Raw genomic sequence first — 17,800 nt, forward strand, 5'->3', positions numbered from 1 at the left:
GTACCCTTGCAATCTGCACCATAAATATAAATCACAACACAGCAGCAATCTGTATGAGAACCAGCAATGTCTAATGAGCCCATGAAATAAAACTGCACATTTCCAATCCAGGAAGCGTGCACGTCTGTGCAACCTACTCACCAGCTGCTCAGAAAGACATCGCCCTATTTAAAGACCACTGGAGCTCTCCTGTACATAAGGATCTATATTCATGGCTCCATTACACTGAATAGAAGTTGCCTCATTTGAAAACAAAAATTCTGTTTTTAGTTCACAGAGTGTCTTGCAAATGCCTATTTTACAAATTCAGACTTAACCTGAGCTTCGGCAGTCACCAAACTCCCAGTACTGGCCCTGTCTTGGTGTGTGTCGATGCTGATTTCTGATGCTCTCACACCACGCCACTCTCCGTGTGTTGTCTGAACACCCGTCAGGGCAACCGAGTTGCATGACTAACACCTACCTTGTTCAAAATATGTTTAAAAATCATAAGGATTTAAAGCGCAGAGCTTGGCAACATTTTGAGGCTAAATACTTAGTTAACCAAACACGAAGATGGAGTACTTCTGATACCTTTCAGAACCATAAGCCCATGGCTAATTTGTTCAGGTCTTTCAGCTTAAAAAACCAACACCAGCAACAGGCAATGCCATACAAATTGCAGGTGTTTTGTTAATACAAGAAACTCTCAGATGTCCAAGTTCCAAAATGAAGCCTCTCTTTCCCTGAATTTTGTATCAGCTAAAACAAGAGGATGAAACCCCAAATATCCAAGTGCTTTACCTAGGCTGAAACTGTGCATGTCTCTCTCTATAAACCTATGTGTGTATATTTCAAGAAAATCAACTTCAATTTCTATTCAAAACTAAAGCAAACAACAAAATAGAAACGCATTGTTTGCATGTGCTTTACTTGGAAGGGGCAGTGGGCCTGTGGCCAAGCATTCACGCTGCTCCATTCATGTCCAACCAACACTCCATTAACACCAAGGAAAGATTGCAGTGTACAATTAACACAAATGTAATTGCTAATAATTTGCATTACATGACGGACAGCTCTTATAATCTATCTGAGCTCACAGCAGCAGAGACAGGCAGATTTCAGGCTGTGAATCCTGGCAGCACTGCTCACAGCGGGAGCTTTGTCCATGACAAAATGAGCAGAGGCCAGATCGTAACCCACGGCCTGAAGCCTTAACTTCCATTTTGGCGGGCTGTTAATAACATTTCTCAGAAAGAAACCATTTTAGAAGCTACCTAAGCCACGTAATACTTGCAACAGCAAATGCACACCACCACCAAGTGTGCAGGTTAAGCCCCCATGAATGCATCTGCCCAAAGTGCTGGACAAATTGCGTGTTTCAATGCTTTCCTTATGCACCTCCTGGCTCACACAGGAGCAAATACGGCTAATAAGAACAAGTTAATTTTGTTCACTGAAGCATCCCCAGATAAAAATCTTCATAACCAGGAACGCTTTTATTATTTTGCAAAACCATTTGAGAAGCCATTGCCTTGTAGAGCAGCTGTCTGAGGAGCACAGCCTGCGATGCGTGATATCTGTCCACCAGAGCTTTTGGACTCCTTTTGGTACCAAAATATTTAGGTCCAGACGTGTCAGGATCAACACAGAATCTATGAAACCAGTCATAACATTCCTATGGACATCACAACACAGTGATCAAAATTCCTGCTGGCTAAGCAGAACTACAGTGGTGCTAGTGAAGACACCTGCAGGGTACAACTGTGTTTTTATTAATATTTATGCATCTCTTTCCACTAGAGCAAGGGAGTAAGTTCTGAAAAAACAGTTAAGACAGGAAAAGCACATCCATTTCCTCTTTATAACCCTTTTAAACCCATAGTCAGACTAACACTTTATTTTGCAAAGAGCCTTCCAAAACACAATGCTGAAACAGCTTCATGCACCTAGAACAGAGAGATGGAAATCTTTTAACTTTCCTTTCCTTATTCACCTTAGTTTGGAATCTCCAGCCTGACAGTAACGTGCTGTACATCTGTATCACCAGGGAAGGCCAGACTTCATTGTCCCCACTCTCAAAATTATTCTCTATCCCAAAACACAGACTTTACCAACTCACTGACATGTATTATTAAAACAAATGGAAGAGTTTAAATAAGTAACTATTTTCTCCAGAATAAAACCAGATTTCAAAGCAAGAAGTCTCTAACGCATTAAAATGGCAGTGCACAATGCTGGCATCTCTTACTGCAACTTTAGCTTAGAAGCTTAAGTCTGAAGATTTAGGATTATTCATTAGAAATCATCAGTAAGAGACGTCATCTTGCATTGGAATGGCTCATGGTATTGATGCTAGAGCAACTAGGAAGGTGGAATCGAAGCACGTGGGAAGGACTGCGTTCAGATAGCTTTCTGACACCATCGACTGGGGCGGACAAGGGGAAGGCAGTTGGTGAGAAGATGTTCTGGGGTGGCCTGGTGCCTCGTTTCAGGTGGAAAGTGAGGGTGCTGCTACAGCTCCCCAAGCTGGCAATTCTGAATCAGCAGTGATGGCAGCCTCCAGGGACATCTTGTCATCCTTGGAGGATGAAATGTGATGAGGATGGTGGTTTAGGCGGAGTAGGCCTGGGTTGAAGAGGTGAGTAGTGGCAGGGGTGTCTGCATGCTGACTCACATGTACTAGTTCACCTGGATTGGAGAGCCGTTGTGGCTTCAGTCTGCAGGCCAGTCCCACTTGCATAATCTAAATCAGTTTGCAAACGGATAATTTAATGAAGTATACTTAAGGTTTCTCCCAGGGACTGATCTAGACAAGTAGGCTTCTAAACAAGACCTACTGTCTAAGGTCCGTACCTAATTTATGTCCTAAAACAACCCCAGGCCCTCCCCCACTTGAAACATTAAAAGTTCCTTCTGAAATAGATTCAGACTGAACTAGGATCACTTACCAGAGCCCTCCAATGGACCTATTTAGTTCAGTCTACCTATGCTTTGCCTAGCCATAAAAAGAGCTGACAGAAAAGCCTCAGAGACACACGCACGCAGAAGGGCATACCTTGTAAGCAATACTATTGAGAACTTTCATAGCCAAGTCGGAGACATCAGGGTAGGGGTCCGCAGCTAGGTGAAGGAGTACTCTCCAAATTTGGGTATAAACACTGTTGAAACTCACACCTAAAATAGTAAAACAACAACAACAAAAAACAAAGCCCCAGAGCACATGACAATCCATCAACTCAAACTCTTTCATCTTATGTGAGAAAATTCATTAGAACGCTGAACATCACAATGACATCTAAGAAAACATCAAGGTAAGGTCTCAGAAATACTCTCCGTGGGCTTTTTGTCTTTCTTTGTGAACTCTGCAAGGGTTTGTAGAATGAGGGTGGGAGAAAGCAAAATAAATACTACCTAAATAGGCCTTGAACTGCTAGTTTTCTATGCTCTTGAAGCAAATAATCTGAAAAAGCCAAATGGAAGACCAGATAGTGTCTTTGGAGTTCCTGAGCTAAAATACTAAATGCTAAACAAAGAAACAAACAAACAAAAACCAGTTACTGGCTTATATTTGGATGCTTACTTTTATTGCTGTTTTAAGGATTAGTACTCAGCTTGCCTGTTCAGGGTTCTGTGTATCCTACAAGTCTACTAAATGTTAAAATGAAGCTTTAAGAACTGCACCTTTGAGAAGCAGCAAGTCTAACTCAGCCTCTTCCACCAACATTTGTACCAATTCCTCAATCACCGATTTGTTATTTAATAAGAATATCTGCAGTTTGGTGTTTCAGCAGAAGGGCCTGACAGATTCAAAGTACAAATCAAATTAATAAGCTTTTGTAACAACTGACAGAATTTTGTGAATATTGCATTTTGCTGCTTTCAGGTGAATCTTTAATTTGTTATTCTTTCTTCTAACCCTTACAACGTTTAATAGTTGCAACGCTGTCTTTTGGGAGTTGAGCCATTTGGACAATATTAAAGTGGTTGCACTAACAAAAAGGGAACTAAAATAGGGATTTCAGATGAGTCACAATCAATGGTAAATGACAGATCAAGCTGTTACTGCATTTCCTTTCATGTTTCTGTAGGCATCTAAATATAAAACGTTAAGTTACAAAGAAAGGGCCCTTGTTCAACAAGCACCTTGCATAGCTGCTACACCTGTTACTGAAACCAACATTAAATAGAAACAATTCAGTTTGGATTTTTGGCTGAAGAATGCAAGTGGTGCGCAGTTACAAACTTCAGCCGTTCGCATGCTGTACTTCCATGTGGCTATCTGCATTAGACAATTCAATCTTTCTTCTGTCAGAAAAAAATCCCCAACACGTGACAAAGCATCCTGCAAAATGCAAAGGAAGTAATTAACTCCATCCCTTCATTTGGCCTGCAAGGCAAAGGTTCTCGTGCTCAGCTGACATCCAAAGAATTTTCCAAGGGGGCACCTACTTACAGAGTTTTATGCAGAAATCTCACAGAGAAGTATTTATGGCAGTACCCCCCAGTGCTGTCCATTTGCTGGGGGTTACCTATACAACAGACTCCTACAGCTAATCCTAACCTTTCCTGTGCAGGTAAGACATGGGGCTTGACAACGTTAAATCTGCCCAGGAAAAATGATGTTGATGACCCCAGAAAGCAATACCAACTGTCCAGATGCAGCAGAGTCAAAGGGCACTGATCTGTCATACGTGGTTTATGCTAGCAGGGGACAGAGCTCACAGTGTATTACATTGAGGAACATGTGAATACAGTGGGGGGTGAAGGGGGGGCTAACAGAGCTGACTTAGAATGGTGCTGATCCAACCTCAGGCTTTGCCCTTGGTCACAGCTGGCCAAAGTCATCATCTTTTTCTGAATTTCTTTATCCATGTTTGAAAATGTCAACACACAATAAAGTAAGTCTCTGCTCAGAAGAGGGTCAGGACTCCCAGACTTAAAGGATGGTGATGTAACACTTGTCTGTCCTTTCTGGGCTTCTGACCATTTGGGTTTCACTTCTGCAATTGCCACATTCCTCCTGGAAGCTACTACTACAAGGAAAAGAAAAGGGGATGGGGGAAGGTGAAACAGCAGGAGACACGCTGTGCTACGAGCTACAGCAGCAAAAAAACAGTCCCAGCCACTGAAGCGGTAGCCAGGTAAAGCCATCTGAGGTCTGTTCAGTGCTCTGCCTCCTACTTTTGGTCCAGTGCTAGCGGTTACATAAGGACCGATGGGAATCTGAGTGGTCTGATTTCTTTTAAAGCCTTTCAAAGACAGTAAGAGGAGAGGGGGAGAAAGGGGGAGCGAGAAGGTACCCATCAGTTTTTTTTCCAGTTTTTCTGATAACCAGCTCACTCATGACGCAGCCACGAAGAAAAAAAAAAAAACACAGTGACATTTTTTATACATCTAAGCGTCATGAAAAACAAATTTAAAACAGAACTGCGCCAATGCAATCCCTCACTCGCTCAGCAGCCTTTGAAAAGAACAGAGGGAATTTCTACAAAGGCTCAGAGCTGGAGCTCGGAGGACTGCTCCTTTCTTCTGCTGCACCCCCCCCCACGTTCGGGCTGTTCATTACCCTGATTCAATCGGGTGACACATCTGACACAGCCCCTTGTAAAAACTTGAGCACCGGAGTCAGTGGGATAATGGAAGGCAGCAGAGGCGGCAGGAGGAACAGCAGCTTGATTTCATAGAATGGACTGAAATGAAAAAAATAGCCAGGAGATGCAAACAAAGAGCCGAGCAAGGGGGACGGGGTGTTAATTTAAGCAGACAGCTCCGTAATTAGTCAGACTGATTCAAAGGCAGTTAAATGGACCTTGCAGTATAGATTTACAAAATGATTTCTCTCAGCGAAGAATGTCAAAAAGTAAATTGCATTTCTTCGCTGATGACTTTGATTTTGTTTGCATATGCATAACGCCTAGTCCAATTTAACAGGCAGCATCACGCCGTGGCCCCGAGGAAGGGACCCGGCTGAGGTCGTGCATGCTGGTCACCGAGTACACGAAGACCAGAACCACGCGGGATGCAAAAACGAATGCTAATGTTTTTTATTTACTCTTTCTGTTTTGACAGGACCTCTTTCTAATCCCCTTTAAAAATCACTGCAGTGATTTTAAGCCTTGATCTCCCGGAGCAGATGCAGTCCGCTCCCCACCCAGCACAGCAGCAAAAACTGACCAATAGCTGAACCGGCGCTGCTGCGCGCCTTGGACCGCAGACAGCTCTGCTTTCTGCGCGTTCTGCCTGCAGGGAAAAGCAAGTTTGGGACTGGCACGCAATGAAAACATAGAGCTGAAGTATTTCACACTGAACAGTACCCGAGGACTCGGCTACCTGCTTCCCATCGGTGCTAATCCCACCCGGTTTGTAAATCTGTATCCCGCAAGCCGCTCCTCTTCCCATGAGCCACACAGAAGGTCCTGCGAGAGCTACTCAGATGAAGAAAACATCTGAAATTCTGATGGCTCTCTGAACTCTACTTTGACAATGTGAAGAGCAGCTCGTTCCCTGGAGGAACGGCAAATTAATATTTCTTGCACAGACTTGACAGTCTGCAGGCTGGTCTCTTTGCACGGGGCCATGCAAAAGCGTTCCCGAGCATTGCAGCCAACCCGAGACCAGCCGTTCCCTCGCTACCCCTTGCTACGATGAAGTTTGGTTTTCTATGAGCTGCTCCCAGTGAATAATAAGCATCTCCTGAGAAGTCAGGGCCCTGAGGAAGGCTGAAGTGAGAGCAGGAATGACATGGGGTGGGAGGGATGTAATGCCTTTGTTTGCCAAGCCGTAGCTGACATGAGCTGCGCATCCACAGTGCTGGCAAAAACCATTTCATGTGTCTCACCTTGCCACCCCTGGTGATAACTCAAATGGCAAACCATGAGTTTTTAAATGATTTAACAGAAACCAGGAGCAGCCCATCAAGTAGAGGGCAGGAACTTCTCCGGGACCAGGGCTGTCCCAGCAAACAGGAAAGCCCACGCCACGTCTCCTTACCTTTTCCACAAAGGATGTCAGAGAGGCCAGGGCGAACAGTGGCACATCAGGGGAGAAGGAAAACCAAGGACAAAAAGCCAACCCTGCTGCTCTGATGCCTGCTGCCACACCCTGACATTTTTCTCCCCACGGCAAACATTTTCTATCCCCACCTTCTTCTGCTGGAAAAGAGAATTACTCCCCAGCGTTTCATTGCTCCAAGATCCTTTTTTTCCTCCTCCTTTGATCATTCCTTAATATAATCTTTCCAGTGATGGTCTCCATAGGACAAAGACTTTAATCATGCAATTTAGATATGAATAATCAGCCTCAAGGTACGCAAAACCCTCATCTTAATTCCTTTTCTTTTCCTATCCTAAAACTAAATGAAACTTAAATTTCAGGAGGCAAAGATAAATGACTTGTTTTATGGAAAAAGAAGCAAGGCTTATTTCCCAATCCAAACTGATGTTTTTGTTGACTACTCAAAAACTGGCCATTGCTAGCTGAGAGACACGTGGGCCAGAGATAAATCTCTGCTGGTTACTCAGGATTGCTTGGCCAAGGAACAGTCTGCCAGAAAACAGCACACCTAGACTAAAAGTACATGCTGCATTTTCTGGGGGCATACAAGGCGGCATTTTGCTGCTTAGCTAGGAAGTTGTTTATAAAGTGGCAGAAGAGAGAGTGCAGAGGTTTTCCTCAGGTTATGGGAAAAAGTACATCGCCATATCAATCAGCCAGAGAGATTGATCCAGAATAACCCTTCTAGAACCATCTTCCTAAAATCACAGGAGGGGAAGAAAGCCCTGAGCATCTGTGAATCAACTTAGAGAATGTTGAATACGGAACACAGAATTAAACTGTGGTCTCTAATTTCTCCTTGTGTTATTACAGACTAGATTTCTGCTTTGGTTTGATTCGACTTGTGCCCAATGCACCCCTTTTACTGCTCTTCCTGTCTCAAGTACTTGGCATGGTCATTACCTCACAGCCATATCACCATTAATTCTCCCAGAAGACAGAGTAGAGCAAAATATTTCTACAGTCAAGGCAGGTCTATCATCTAGGTGACCCCGCTCTCAGTTACCCCATTCTTGCTAGCAGTATAGCAGTATTTATTGCATGCTAAAACTTGAAGAAAGGACTTCACCCACAAGGCAGAAGGGCATTTTTGGAAGGCTACAGGCCAGCTGCAGCTGCTACTTGCAAGTAAAAATTACCCACAACAGGGTTAATGTGAGCCCAGGCGAGCTGCACAGCAGCCACAGCGCTACCGAGGGTGGCTGGAGCTGATGGTATTTTGAAAACTCTTTCCTTGGGGACCAGGGGAGAACAGGCTGAAGGATGGTGATTCTTCGGTAGAAATGAAAAAAGCCCAGCTTTCAGCAAGCAAATGCTGAAAGTAATGGGATTCTCTGTGAGTTATGAATTTTAAACACTTCTATAAGCTCTGCTGTTTCCAGCTGGATATGAGCTCTTCCGATTGAATAGGAATGAGGGAGGCTTTGGAGAACTGCTCTTTTTGTTTTCCTAAGTTTCCCTCGCTCACCTCTAGCTCATCTTTAGATTCTTTTTTAAACGTGCTGAAAGCTCTTGTGAGTCTTGCACAAGCCATCAAGCAGATACCAGTTTGCACCAGTGGAAAGGAGAAAAACTCAAGCTCTAGCTTAAGACAAAGAGAAATTTCCTAACATTCCAGTCGTGCTTTAGAAGATCCAATTTCATTGCCTATAATCAAAAGGAAATTAATTGATCAAGGCACATTGATAGACCGAAAAGATACAGACTTCCCTCAACATTTGTTTCTCTGCTACATGCCACCTCCTCTTCTCCCTGGAAGAAGACTCTTCCAAAAGCTAACCCCCTTCTGCATGTTGTCTGTTACCATCCCAAAATGGTTTAGGCTGTTTGGAAAATGGCAGCCTGCAGCTAGTTAAAAGCACTGCTATTGTAGCAAGCAGACAGGATTGGGAAAGTTACTAAAAACAAACAAGCAAACAAAAAACACTGAACTATTTCAATATAAACACACCAGCTTTGTTCTATAGAAGTGCAAATGAAGCATTACATGCAATTCAGCTGTGCACTGCATAAATGCAACCAAAATCTCCCTTCCTTCTGTGCTATAATACTTCACTCTGCAGAGGTCTGTACATTACCCAAAGAGTCAGATGTCCCAGGGAAAAAGGACTGTTGAGTAGTATTAAAAAGTTCAGTGCCATTACTGATGTTAGAGCTACCTATCCAGGAGGGAATAATGGACAGGGCCTGGAGGCAGTGGGATCAGCCATGGAACTTTTTGCACAATAGGAAATTTCTGTGAAATAATTAGTCTCTGGTTATGAGACTCAGTCTGAGGTTTCTTCTCTATTAAGTCCTATTTTATCAATTTACATATAAACGCACATGGTAATTAACTAGGTAAGGTTTCCTTGTACGAATAACACAATAAAATGGCTGTGCTGTACAGAAATACGACCTACATGAAAAATAACCAGGGGAAGGGGTTACTGCCAGAGAGCCCAGCTGCTACATCCATGGGATGGGGAGTGCTTGTTTTGATTATCCAACTAAATTGCAATGGATGTAAAATTCCTGTATGTGCTACATTTTTGTGCTCAAATTCCTAACAGGATTGCTGCCTGTCATGGTGAAGCACACAGCTGAAGCCAACAGCTCTCACTTCCAGTGCCATCTGAGCAGCAGGGACTCTTCTCTGCATATAGCTTACCCAGACACACGAGTAGCATTTCTACTGATATGAGAAGTCTTGCTGGAGGTCTAGGAGGAGCTAAGATCCAAACCTTCCACAAAAGCTGGTGCAAACATGTAAAGAAAGGTGACACCGAACAAAGGATGAGAGAGCCTTACTCACCTATCAGTGAATTCAGAGAAGAGTAAGAGCTGACTCGTCTCATCTTGTCAATAGTCTCAAACGACAGGATATACTCTTCATTTTCAGGGCTGCCCAAGGTGCTGCTAGCACTGCTGCTGGTGCTGAGATTCCCAGGAGAAAATGCAACAGAACTTCCCGCTGCCAAAAGAAAAAAGGACAGATGCTTAAACAGGAACTGGGGAGAGAACAATTTTTACCCAGGCATAACAGCATTTGCGAATTCTACAACCCTCTGTGAAAGTGTAGGCAAATCCACAAAGTCCCCTTTTAAAAACTGAATGTTTAAATACAGAGTAAGCACCAAGGGGTCATAAATGATTCAGTTAAAAATCCACATATGTCAGGAAGTCGGAAGACACCTTTTTAGTCACCAGACACTTCAAAAAAAGTAAAAAAAAATTGAAATAGGAGAGTGCTCCTCATCTAACCCCTTGGAGCTGTCAGCTAGATAATTTGGGCAAAAATGTTAGTTTCAGTTCATATTGGTTTGCACATGGTAGCTTGCACGGTAGCACATGGGGGTGAAAAAAGAAGTGGTATAGGAAAATGACAGAATTTTCAAATCTCTCTTACATTCTTCATTCAGGCTGAGGTTCTGCAAGGACTTGTTCAGGTTCCTGGCTGTGGTAACTGCTCGGATGTTTCCGTAAGAGCTGACAGACCGCAGCCTCGGTGTACATGGACCATCTCGCACCGGGGTCAAACTCCCACCCTCTGCGGATGCAAAATTTATCAATTACAAATGCAACCAGAGAGACCATAGACTGTTGGCAGATTCCCAGCAAATAAATCGCTCAAATATTACCAGTACAAACAGAACTCAGCCATTGCCTATTATGTTAAAACAGAACGAGGTATGACAGGCTCCTCCCTGAACATAATCAGTAAGGACCATGTTTCTCTATTGTTTAGGCTGTGACTTTGTTACATCCAATAAAACCAGGTGAGCTAAGCCTTGCCAGTGCCTACAGACTACCCAGAGAGATACGACGACTCTTCTCTCCAGGTCGGTGCTGGGCCACTGCCCAGATACTGTGCTAGGACAGGCTGCTACAGCAGGCGCCATTTAGGAGATGGCATTTGCTTGCTTCTGCTCATTAAAACTCCGGAAAATGTTTTCATTATAAAGGGTTATGAAAATCCTGTTTTCCTGACCAAATTTCAGACCTGGTTTCAACCTGTATTTCATCCGTGACCTGGATAATTAAAATTTCCCAAACTTTTTCATTTTCATTCCTGAATACACACACAGTACCATGACTTCAGAACAGCTACTTCATTTCAATGCGGAGGTGGCTGCATTATGGTACTGAGGCAATGCTTCCAGTGCATCCTACTTATAAAGTACTTTGGGATCATTCTGGATAAGAAAAAGCACTATATAAACTATAAATAATGATTATTTCCTGCAGCAAAAAAAGATAAATGTGAAGAAGCTCATTTTCTAATACGTTTAATTTATTCAGACAATGTGGAGATTAAACTACTCCTTGCAGAGACAACACATGCTCGTCTCCAAGCTTCTGTTGCAACAGCCCCATTATCTTTGATGATTTCCAAGGTTAATATAAGAAAAATATGAAGTCAGCATTAACTTCACTTGGGCTTTTCATTTCCTATATAAAGCCATACACACAACAAAAGTTTAGGATCACAGACACAAAACATGAAGTTCTTGACTGCTTCTCATCTGGTGCTTTAGAGTAGCAAGAAATACGTCTGGGTCGTTCTGTGCTGTGGCTTCTTATTAGCCCCATTAGGTCAACATGAAGCTGAAATTTCACATATAATTTGAGAGAAGTCTGGTAAGCCTGTGTACCAACCATACTTCGGTTTTGATCTGAAGAGAATCTCTTTGAATTTGGTAAGGTGTTCAGTCTCCACAACTTTTTAGTGAACTCTAGGCATCTTTTAGCTGAGAGCACATTTCTCCAAAATAAATATATTACAGTGCTACACACCATGCCATTCAAATTTGTAGCAATGGTGTTGTTTGACAATTCACCACCAGCAATAATTTCACTGTGTTGGGCAAACTACTCAGGTAACATTCTCAAGCACTAACAGGCTGCAAGTTTCCTGTCCATAAAGACAAAACCCACAAACCTGTGGCAGCTGGAGAAGGGAGAGGGTAATTCTTCTCTTCTTCCATGAACTGCAAGGCAACGGTGCAGAAATTGCTCTCATACTGAACCACCAGGTGACTCAAAGCCACCACCAGCTCCTATGGAAAGAGCAGAAGAAAACAGGTATTTCATTGTTATATAAATCAGAAATAACACATGAAAGGAAAAGTCAGAACGATATGGTCATTACTACTGATATTATTGGATGGACCTCCAGACTAATATTAAGAAAATGTAGAAACAACCAACAGCAATTGCTATTTGCTGTTTGGCCCCACGCTGAATCCCACAGCCAGCTTTGCAATGACCTGCCATATCAGCAGCTAACGTGAGGACGATGCTGCATACCCACAAAGGATCGAGACAATTCATTCTCATCAGTGCAATGCAGAAACCTTGAATTATTGGGGTAGGGAGGGTAGAGATGGTGAAGTTCAGGCCCTCCAATGGACAGCATTTGCTGTGCTTTTGGAATGAGCAAACAGGAGAGGTGAAGATCTGGCACTGATTGCTGTTCTCTGTTCAGGAGACTAATCTCCAAAATAGAGATTTATGAATCTCAACGAGCGTATAGTGTGACATGCAGTTCTCTCTTTAATTAAACTGATAAATGCTGGAAAAGACAACCAAAATGAATCCTCATAATGCTGGTGACTACTTGTCAGGGTATTGATGTTCCACAGTTAAGCAAACGCAAGTTTTAGGACACCAAACTACATCCCATCAAAAACAACCTAAAACATAAAATGTACCATTGTTGTACAACGGTGTGGCAGAAAATAATTCTCCAGGACCTGAAGTATTACTTGTAACCATTCTGTCATCCCTCCTTATGGTTTCTAAAAGCAAGAAGATCTTTTTACAAGCTCTCACATTCTCTCTGCAGTACTCTTACTTCCCTCTTCTCTTCCTCCCTAGGACTGTCACAAACTCCATGGTTCTAGCAACAGATTACCGTTTCATTTAAAACCTGAGATCCTGTAATGTAAGATTTTGCAATCAAAACAGAAACCAACAGAAGAGCATTAACAGAATAGTTGCTTAACCAGAATTCTCAGGGTTTTGTCCACCTGAAAAAGACTTCAGTGTAACTCCTCTCCTTCCATATCTCTGTTATTGCATTCCCTTCAAATTCAAAGAACAAACACCACCACACAAAAATGTACAGCCAGGAAATAAAAATGCCCGCAAAATCCTGACATTGTTACTGCTGTGTTAGACATTTACTTAATTTACTTTAGACATGAGCTAAATCAGAGATTCAGTGTTAAAAAGCAGAAACACCTTGATCTGAATGACAATCTTGTCAACTACTGGACACTGTGACTTAATACATACTAGTTATATTATTCCTTTCAGTGGACTCCTTAAATTGCATAGTAAATGAAACATCATGGTACATGCACTGAAAAAGGGCGAGCAGATGAACCAGCATCCCAGCGCGCTCCTGCACGCGGCCATCCTGCACTGAGCAGGCAGCCCAAACGGTGTGGTCAGCGTGCTTGTTGCTTCTCAGCAGGAACCAAAGCTAAAAGCCTTCACAACGAACCAGACGCTTTGAAATGAGTCTGATTCTTTAAAAAGTCTATTCAATAATGCACTCTGATTCAGCACGGTGCAGAGCTCACCAGCACAAACCCACCAAACTCCTGCACCGCCAGCCCCCTCCCTACCTTTCTAACCATGGGGCTGCCGTCGTTGATGAGCTGGGCCAGCATCATCGCCACGTTGTGGTCGATGGTGGTGGAGTGGTCGGTCCGCTCAGCTGAGTTGCCCACGAACGTTCCCAGTGCAAAGACTGCAGCACAGCGAACCTGCGAGACGCAAGCATTCATTATTATTTTTCTCTTGGTTCCAGCCTGGAGCTCACCATTGGGATGTTTTATCCTCACAAATGGCATCTCTGGAAACCGAGGCTACTGTGTCAGGTAAATAGTGAGGGCTAAACGGAAGCCCACAGAGACTAAGAACCAAAACAGGTTCATCAAAGCACTGACTTTTAAGTATTCACAGATGAAGGAGTACATTTAATTTCCCAGAATACTCGGTGACCTTCCCCTGGGTGATTTTTCCAGTTGACACTGCACAGAATATTAATTAATAGGAATAAGGTACACTGGGAGTTACTGTTGGCATGTGGATCTCTTTAATAACAGCGCTGAACTACAGTCTTCAGATAAGGGCATACAAAAAGGTAGCAGAAAATGGGAAAAGGGAAAGGAGAAAATACAGCAGCTCAAATCTGGGCAAATTTTGCCAGATCACACAAAGAACAGAGGGATCAGATGGCTTACAGCTTGCCTTGGCAGACTGAAAACAGTGGGGATACCGTATAACCAGTGAGTGCAGAATGTGCTTCACAAAGCAGAAACGATCACTCAGCTCCCCAAACAGAGCTGCAGATGTGTTGTAAGGACAGGTAAACCTAATCACCGAATAAATATGGTTTATAAAATGGGGGAAAGATTAGGCAAGAGAAAGGAGATAGAGAATACAGGACAGGAGACTGAATGTAAAAGGGAATCCAATCTTTAATCACTGCAAGTCAGCACTGGCGTTTATCTCCAGGCTTACTTCTCCCACATGCACTGTAATTTCACTGGGGTCTGACAGGCTCTGTCAATCACAGGCATGCTCTGCACAAGAATCTCTTCTCTCTTGGAGAGTTGGTCACAAGGGTAAAACACATTCAATTAAAGATGTACTTTCAAACATACCGGGAGGAGAACAGTTTTCATACTCAGATAAAAAAGATTAGAGGTTTTTTTGAAACACACAGTGAGCTTTGGGACCACATTTTTAAAATGCCTCTGATATGCCAAGAAGCAAAAAAAGGTGCTGTCTCCTATCACCAGCTCCAAGACTTCGAGACTTTTGGGCTGTAGGAACAGCCCCTGCATTTCTTTAGTTGCTTCTCTCACAGGGCTTGTATGATTTGAACCATCTTGAAGAAACAGTGATAAGATCTTTCTTTGAACCAGACACAATCATGAAGCTCTTGAAGGCCCTGGTTTTATGAGTACTTCTGCAGCCTGCTTTCAGAGGTCTGACAACTTGGCTGTTGTTTATTTAAAAAGTTGGATTTTTACCTCTGGGATTGGATCAGAGAGGAGACTGTAGAGCTTTTCATGAGCGCTGTCTCTCACACCACACCACCTGGCTGAGTCAAAGTTCTGCCAAATCCGTCCTAAACAAATGGCTACCCATTGACGCAGAAGAGGATGTGGATCGTTTAACTGTTCCAGGCAAATAGCAATCAGGTTTCCTTGAAGGCAGGCTTCCTAAAACACAAATCAATGCAATTTATTTTGGTTGACATCTTCCCATCTCATCATCAGCAAAGAAGATTATTTCTGAAATAGACAGGAAAGCAAGAGAAAATAATTATTCCTTGGTCATATACTGATTTTATTCCAAAATACCATTTGGAAGGAGCACTAAGGGAAGGTCAACTACACGCTGCTATAGCTAGCTAAACAGTTCAGCATTAGAAATACTTCCTGTATTATTTAAAGCTTGTTTTTTCCTCTTTGGAAATACTCCTTGCACCTGTCAGAGCCCTAAGGTTTATGGCTCATTCCATACACTCTTCCCAAGAACTTTATCACAGCCATCAAGTTTCCACTCGACAGGACCTAGGCACTATTTCTTTAGCAGCGTGTCAGTGTAGTGCCTGGAGGGTTGGTTGCTCAGTGACTTGTGTCCTTAACCTCCGCGTCCAGGTGCCGCGTCCATAATGTGTTTGTCACACCTCCAGGTCAATTTTTCTTTTATTCCACCAAAAAATAATGTAAAGCAACCTTCTATTTCAGCTCCCCTGTTCAGGGTTGTGCATTAATGCAAGCCGGGACATTTTTATCAAAGGAAAGGCACAAAGCAGAGAACAAATAGGAGAGACAATGAAAGGAAAAAGGATGTTGGGACTCACCTGTCCTGTGTTGTAGTTGTTAACAATTACAGCCAGAATAAAAGCAGTCATTGTCCTGTGTTCAGCCTTAAAACAATATACAACTAATTGTTATCTAGAAAACAGGTCAGAGAACAACTACATTCCACACTTTCTGAAACATGTGATAGAAACTGCACTCAGAATGATCTCATTAAAAGAGCAAGAGAGGAGAGAGAACTGGAATTTTCTTGTCACCCAGCCCTGTCATACGCCTCAGACACTTGATAAACTTGTATCCTCGGGCTGCCAATATGATCCTCCCAACCAACCTCCGTGTATTGTTCTGGAGGAGGCATACAAATATTCATTACAGGAAACCACACAAAAAAAACTTCTGCAGAGTGAATTACGAAAGTTACAGGGAAATTGGACTGCCTCTGCACCCAGCCCCCAGAAACCCACAGCTCCCATCTTCACCCCTGAGTAATCTGGGCTTAAATAGCTTCACACAAATTTGGCTGTCTCCATCACACAACTTGGCACTAGCATTTTTAATTCCCCAGTTGCTGACTCCATGGCTCAGCTCTGACTGCGGTAGAGCAGCAGGTCTCACTGTAGCTGGAGGTGGGAGGCAGCCCTACCTGAGCAGCAGCTGCATCAGAACAGCAACATTTAAGCCCCGACAAGCTAAGCAAATGCTAGAAGAGTCTGAATAAAGATGACTTGTCCTTACTGGCATATAAGGATCTGCCAAAACTGAAAGGAAATACTTGTGACCGTTGTCCTTCACAAGGTCAGCTTGGCATGACTGAAAAATGAAACAGAGACAAAGGAAAAAAAACAGTGAGTACACTAACATAAAAGTATTTTTTCCTCCAATGATGTATGCATATTTCATGTCTTAACCATTTTTCTCAAGTCCAGTTTTCATGTGAGAAGCAAAGGAAAGAGCATCCCCTCCATCAGGGCCATGAGCAGAGCACCCCTCGGAAGGGACAGCAGGGAAGAGAGTAACCACAGCCACGTAAGTGACAGAAACAGTAACCAAAAATATGACCTTCTACTGAGGAAAAGAGTTAAATTTGACATTTCTGCCCCACATTATACCTCTACCAGTGTCCGAGAGCCATCAAAGACAAAACCAAGGAGGAATCTGACTATTTTTTTTTTCTTTTTTTCTCACATATAGCAAAATAAAGATGCTGTAAGACAAGGTCTTCCAAAAGCTTCTGGTCTACTTCTCCACCTGCTTTCCATTCCCATGCCATGGCAATTAGCTTACCACAGATCAGATTTGCTGCTAATTGCTGCTCACTTTCTTCTAGCTGCACAGTTAGATATCTGTGTAATGCGTGTAAATCCTGGTCAAATCTGTAACAGTCCCCAGGTACGGGGGTAAAGGCCCTGAGCTTGCCTCTCAGAGGACATTATGGCTTCAGGCCAGCTACCAACGTCCCAGCAAGCAGCTTGCCTTGGTGGCCACACCTGGCTGCCCAGCACTCAGATGCTGCACAAGCCCCCGGCTGCCTCTTCCCCCAGGCTGGCCCCGTCTGATCTGCAGGGCTGTGGAGCCGGGGAAGCTTCGAGGTGGGTCTGGCACCTCACCCTTCTCGTGTACCTCACCCCCTGCCCAGTTACAGAAGGTGCAGCCTTCCAGTTCAGCCCTGCAGCCAGGATGTGAGGTGTCCACATGAACGTTAAAGCACTGTCTCTACAAGCAAGACAGCTCTCGGAGACGGCAGCACTGAATAAACCTGGCACGTGTTCCTTTTATAGGGACCCACGTCACTGAGCTGTTACCAGTAAACCTGCAAGGGGATGGCGAAGGAATTATTCATCCCCCGTACTGTGCAATCCCCACCTGGGTGAGACTGTATTTTGGCAAGAAGATTTCGACTCATCGCACACACACGACTGATCTCTGCATTATTTGGT

At 43.4% G+C, this 17,800-nt stretch overlaps 1 protein-coding gene across 2 annotated transcripts in view; it reads right to left on the minus strand.

Annotated features, from left to right (window-relative positions):
* The window catches only part of RPTOR (regulatory associated protein of MTOR complex 1), a 135,754-nt gene that overhangs the window by 35,905 nt on the left and 82,049 nt on the right, over positions 1–17,800 (minus strand). For both annotated transcript variants that reach the window (XM_032199470.1, XM_032199469.1), the window contains exons 14-21: positions 16,599–16,673; positions 15,905–15,970; positions 15,066–15,257; positions 13,650–13,790; positions 11,957–12,074; positions 10,424–10,564; positions 9,830–9,988; positions 3,038–3,156 (exon numbers count right to left, since the gene is read on the minus strand). In XM_032199470.1, the coding sequence (XP_032055361.1) occupies positions 3,038–3,156; positions 9,830–9,988; positions 10,424–10,564; positions 11,957–12,074; positions 13,650–13,790; positions 15,066–15,257; positions 15,905–15,970; positions 16,599–16,673 (1,011 nt within the window). The remainder of the gene's footprint in view (positions 1–3,037; positions 3,157–9,829; positions 9,989–10,423; positions 10,565–11,956; positions 12,075–13,649; positions 13,791–15,065; positions 15,258–15,904; positions 15,971–16,598; positions 16,674–17,800) is intronic.

This window comes from Aythya fuligula, chromosome 18, assembly GCF_009819795.1.
Source record: "Aythya fuligula isolate bAytFul2 chromosome 18, bAytFul2.pri, whole genome shotgun sequence".
In the NCBI taxonomy this organism is placed as follows: Eukaryota; Metazoa; Chordata; class Aves; order Anseriformes; family Anatidae; genus Aythya; species Aythya fuligula.